The 6,197-nt window shown below is 35.9% G+C and overlaps 1 protein-coding gene across 1 annotated transcript in view; it reads left to right on the plus strand.

The window, feature by feature from the left end:
• Nucleotides 1-6,197, plus strand: part of LOC106464946 (complement factor B-like) — a 58,403-nt gene that overhangs the window by 14,218 nt on the left and 37,988 nt on the right. The window contains exon 3 of the mRNA XM_022392762.1: nt 4,024-4,133. Within this exon, the coding sequence (XP_022248470.1) occupies nt 4,055-4,133 (79 nt within the window). The 5' untranslated portion in view covers nt 4,024-4,054. The remainder of the gene's footprint in view (nt 1-4,023; nt 4,134-6,197) is intronic.

The following is a 6,197-nucleotide window of genomic DNA, read 5'->3' on the forward strand; positions in this document are numbered from 1 at the left end:
AACAAAAGTACTTTTAAATAGTATATTTCAATGCTCTAATCGGAGTTCTTTAAAGAGGATATTATTTTCCAAATATGGCTCTTTTATGATTGGTTAAATGTGAATGTTAAAGTCTTGCTCTTGCATACATATGTGTGGATTGACATGTGGTAGGGAGAACTCGCAATATTTTTCCATATCACCTTTCAACATGGATGTGATTGTAGAAATAGAGCCTTGCACTTTGATCAACATCGACCATGTGATGTTACATTCTGCCAGTTGCTCTAGATTGACAATTTGTTGTTACTTGTTTATATATATATATATGCAAGTAGAACGTATTAACAGTTTTTTGGGTTAATCGTAAGCTGTGTGAATGATATTATCTATCCTGAAAACCTCTCAAAGCTAAAGTTAATACAAATAAACATTTTGAATAATAAGGACTCATGCATATGAAACAGCAGAGAAAAAAAATTGAAAACAAAGATGAAAAAGAAAAGTAAAAAATAAAAACCATAAAAGTTCTAAATTGCCTTAAAACACTGTCCATCGCTGGATCAGAGGTAAATTTACAGACTTACAACGCTAAAAGCTGGGGTTCGATTCCCCGCGATGAACAAAGCGCACATAACACATTGTGTAATTTTGTGCTAAAAACAGTAACATCCATTTTTTTCCGGAGCGGGAATCTCAAGAGGGAACGTGCTGATAATATTATATGTTATTATAAAACTAATTTACAGATGCTTGATTTTCTTCAAACCCTCAAGTCAGTTGTAAACAGTTGGAATATATGATCAGTTAAAAATCAATGAATGACTTATTCTTCATTATAGTAAAGTTTTAAGTTTACGCAAAGTAGCTGTCCCAATATTTTCCAATAAAGGTTCTTTTAATTTCGATTTTGTTTGCTTTTTTTCAAAATTTCGCGTTTACGATGCTTACAATGTCTTTATCCATTGCAAACTGCCCCCCCCCCCCCGGCACAGCGGGAGGTCTGCGGGCTTACAACCCCAGAAACCGGATTTCGATACCCGTGGTGGCCAGAGCACAGATAGCCCTTTGTGTAGCTTTGAGCATCACAAAGTAAAACGCTGTGCTACTGGGGGGACTATAAGTTAAAGAAACGTGGACTAAACCCCTAGATATAAACTTGAAAAAATTATAATAGAATTATCTATTAATAAAGTCGTATTTAAAAAGGTACTTTATCAGTTTATTGAAACATCATCGAATAGCAAACTAAATAGAAATACAAATTAGTAATAAATGTTGTTTTTTTTCAGAATTTCTCGCAAAGCTACATTATCCACCCTTAATTTTTAACTGACAGACTAGAAGAATGACAGACCTAATTAACAGACCTCATCATCAGTTCTTGGGCTACTTTCTCTGATCGATGCCAAGATTTCACAGCCAATCTTAAAAAGCACACACGGTTCTAAAATTCAGAGCGCGTTTTTGCAGTAACGGCTATCGAATCCTTAACTAAAACTGTTCTTGCTTCATTAAGTACCTTTAATGCCGTGTCTACACACTTCTGATTCAAAATCCATAGCCAGGAAGAAAGTGAAGTAAAACCGTCTATTGTTAACCATGATTTTAATCGCGTTTAAGGCCCGGCACGGCCAGGTGGTTAGGGTGCTCGACTCGCAATCAGCGGGTCGCGGGTTCGAATCCCCGTCACACCAAACATGCTCGACCTTTCAGCCGTGGGGGCGTTATAATGTGACGGTCGATCTCACTATTAGTTGGTAAAAGAGTAGCCCAAGAGTTGGCGGTGGGTGGTGATGACTAGCTGCCTTCCCTCTAGTCTTACACTGCTAAATTAGGGACGGCTAGCGCAGATAGCCCTCGTATAGCTTTGCGTGAAATTCATATCAAACAAACAAACTAATCGCGTTAATTAGATCTTAAAATCTTAGTGCTTTTCTAGACCAGACATTTCACGCTATTGCATTATGTTTCTGGTACTGCATACAAATAGCATACCAGATGCACTTTCCCCCACCAGGCCCAGTTCAGTTAATGTATTAAATGATGGACCTTCTAGGTATGACTTGGAGAAAATGTGTCTGAAACGGTTAGTACACGGCTCTGAAACCAAATACACAAAGAATTAATAAGGAGAAATTTGGAACATACTTTACCTTTAACGATTAATATCATATTAGTTTATAGAAGGTACTTATCTGGAAAGTAACTAGAATAAAATATGTTTGGTTTAATTTATGAAAACACAGTATTTTTTACTCATGTCACCCTAATGAACGGAAGTTAGAAGCGATAGCTTAGTAACACAGAATATCTTTATTTCATGCCTGTCACTATATCTTTTCATCACCTGGTAGCGAAAACATATATTTATTTGTTATGGCTACGTGCAGTCATCCTACTACTTATATGATTTTATTTTAAGAAAGCACTGTGCAGAGGTTTACAGTTATATACTAAAATCAACAGAAATACTATATACTTCTGTTACCACAGGTTGATGTAAAAGTTGCATGCCGTCATGATGTTTCTAAGTGCTGCTCTTTCCCTGTTTGAGAAGTGCACCATTTATGCTACAGTGCAATGTCCTTCTTTTGCTTAGGTTTTCGCTCAAGCTCTGAATTACTGTTTGTGTTACATTTTAGCAGGCTGTTACGATTTTCTGCTTCAGATATTCTAGATGATTCGGACGTGTGATAAACACTAAGATCTTGAATTATTTCTCTTTAAAAAAGTGAAATAATTCAAGATCAAGAGGATTGGGAGTCCATACCGTTGACCCAAGATGAGAAAAGAAACACCTGGGTTTTACCTGACGTACTGTGCATGGCGTGACAGCACAATATCTTGCTGAACCATTCATCCTTTACCATGTTTTGAAAGTCTGTGACCGCTTGGACAACAACAAAAAAGCTAGATAGCCTTCTTCATCCAACATCAATGAAATGTATACCAAATATAGGACATCAGACCACAATAGCCATAATTTCATCTGTTTCCTCTCAACAGATTACTCTAACAAACCCCCACACACTGCTATGAATCATGATCTGTTAATGTTTAGGGTATGTGCAACTTGGAAGGATGGAAGTGTGCTATGAAACATGATCTGTTAATGTTTAGAGTATGTGCAACTTGGAAGGATGGAAGTGTGCTATGAAACATGATCTGTTAATGTTTAGGGTATGTGCAACTTGGAAGGATGGAAGTGTGCTATGAATCATGATCTGTTAATGTTTAGGGTATGTGCAACTTGGAAGGATGGAAGTGTGCTATGAATCATGATCTGTTAATGTTTAGGGTATGTGCAACTTGGAAGGATGGAAGTGATGCTGCTTCAGACTCCGGAGCACACGTTTTGTTTTATTCTTATTTCTTGTACAGTATGTTGACTTGATGTCATTTATATCTTTAAAATGTGTCTTCCACAGCATTTAAAATCGACTACGGAACAAATTTACGAAACGATCAACAAACGACTTGACTCATAATACCTACACAAAAGAGTCACTTACATGCGTTCTTGTAAGGCTCAGAGTATCCAAACCAAATTAAAATAGACAGTTAGTGAGACACCAAGATGGCTTCAAAACTTCACATTAAAAGTGGACCATAGAAATATCATGTGCGTGAATTTTGTATCATCCTGTATAATAATATACTCTGGTACTTTGGAGATAGCAAAACTCTCATTTTATAAGAAATAAACGATAAAGTTATCACTGTGATAACTTGTACAAAACATTTAACCCATTTAAGTCGAATAACATTACATAAACACAGAAGAGAATGGACTGACCAAATTTACGAAATGAATAAGAAAACAGAAAAGTAGAAAGATGTGGGTGAGTTATAAGAGTGATAGTCAATCCTTTAGCGTGGATGGTGGGTGGTAGGGTGCATCTGACTGGATGCTTTACTTCTGGTCAGTAGCTCAAAACTAGAAAAGGCGTCAGATAGCCTTATTAGCTTTGTTATAAATATAAATATATATATATACATATATATTCAGTATGTAATATTCAACTCTGTTTTATTACTTAGAATTTCTAGAAATCCAAGAGTCTAACACAGAATGACAGGGTTGGCGACTAGTATCATCATATTAGTGTTAGCAGTGGGACCTTTTCTAGATTTAACTCACGGAAGTAAAGGTAAGTTCATTACTGTTTCTTGTGAAACAAAAAATTAAATACATCACAGGTTTCTAGCAAAATAACTGTTATGTAAAAATATATAATACTTCATTTGGTCAGTCCATATTTACCAAGAGAGAACTATTAACGTTCCTGTGGACGTAAATTAGCAATGTCCTGTCACGAAGCACGTGGGTAAAAATAGAAAGCTTTCAAAAATACAAAACTGAAAATAAAGATTCTGAGTAATGTTCGTACTATTCTGTAAGAATCTGAACAATATACTTATGTATGTTTAATAGATAAACACTCTATACCTATTAGTTATGTATTCATAATATTTTATAATGTTTATGAAATCAAAGAATGAAAGAAATGTCCATATTTTAAGCGTTCGTAAAACAAAAGTAGTCAATACACTGACTGTCGTAATTGTCTCTAGAAAAGGTCCTTTGTTTCTTTCTGAGAATCTTCGTGAATGTAATATCCTGAGACTGGTATCTATCTATCCACCTGTCTGTCTGTCTATCTACGGGCATAAGAATATTTATTACTTAGTTTTCATTGTGTCATTATATGGAACGTGTCAACTATCCACTCCACATTTAATGAAGAACACCTTTATTTAAATTATAATTAATATAATTGCGAAGTAATATCACACACATAAATTCTTACAACAAAAAGTTTCTGTTCATTATGGTTAGAGTTATTTTTAATTCGAATGTTCTGTAGAAATACACTCCGCACTTTGAAGCCATGACTGTGCTACAAGAATGACGGTCAAATCCCACTAATCGGTTAGATAAGGGTAGCACAAGAATTAGTGACTAGCTGGCTTTCCTCTTGTCTATCAGTTCAAATTGATTTGAATTTCGAGCAAAGTTACTTGAGGACTATCGGCGGTAGCTGTCCCTAATTTAACAGTGATAGACTAGAGGGAAGGCAGCTAGTCAACACTAACCGCCAAATCTTGGGCTACTCTTTTACTAACGAATAGTGGGATTGACTGTCACATAATAATGTTTCAACGGCTGAAGGGGCGAGCACGTTTGGAGACGGGGGATTCGAACCTGCGATACGCAGATGGGAGCCCTAGTCCCCAGGTTTGACAATTAGGGATGTTTATGCGCAGATAACACTTTATGTAATGTTGCGCCAAATTTCTAACACTAACACGTTTGAATGTACACAGACAAACCTACACACTGACTTTATAAATTGTATTCAGGTTGCTCTTGTATTGTCACAGCATCAAGAAAACAATCTTAAAAGATCTTTTAAGGTTATTCGAGTGTTCATGGCCAGGGCGCTCGAGTCGCAATCTACGAGTCGTGGGTTCGAATCCCCGTCACACCAAACATGCTCGCCCTTTCAGCCGTGGGGGCGTTATAATGTTACGGCCAATCCAACTATTCGTTGGTAAAAGAGTAGCCCAAGAGTTGGCGGTGGGTGGTGATGACTAGCTGCCTTCCCTCTCGTCTTATACTGCTAAATTAGGGACGGATAGCGCAGATAGTCCTCATGTAGCTTTGCGCGAAATTTAAAAGAAACAAACAATGCTCGAGTGTTAGACGTTACAATAAATTTTAGATGCGGAAACACCATCAAAAAATGTTTCATAAATATGTTTCCTGCAGCAACCCTTAAATTTGACATTGACTCACGTAATTGCTCAATATTTCATCCTTCATCCATATTTATATTCATTGTATTTCAAAAAGTAATAACACTTCAACTGTTTCATGTATAGAAAGGGTTAATACATGCACTTTGTTATAACATACCCTTGGAACTTTGATACAACACAGCTAACATATACTGACATTATAGGTTTAAGATGGTGTAAGTAAATAAAGACAAAAACATGAAACGTATATTTTGTTTTAAATATTTTTATAACTAGCCTTCTACAAGATTTTGGTAGAGAAAACTTTCATTTGAACTACGGTTTAGTTAGGATGATGTCAATGTGATATTTTTGAATTCATGGTTTTGGTTTCAGTTATAAGTAATTTTTTGTTTTGTTTTATTTATTGGTTTAACTCATCCGTTGACTATATATATTTTTTAGTTTCTTAT

This window comes from Limulus polyphemus, unplaced genomic scaffold (assembly GCF_000517525.1).
Source record: "Limulus polyphemus unplaced genomic scaffold, Limulus_polyphemus-2.1.2 Scaffold1791, whole genome shotgun sequence".
Lineage (NCBI taxonomy): Eukaryota > Metazoa > Arthropoda > Merostomata > Xiphosura > Limulidae > Limulus > Limulus polyphemus.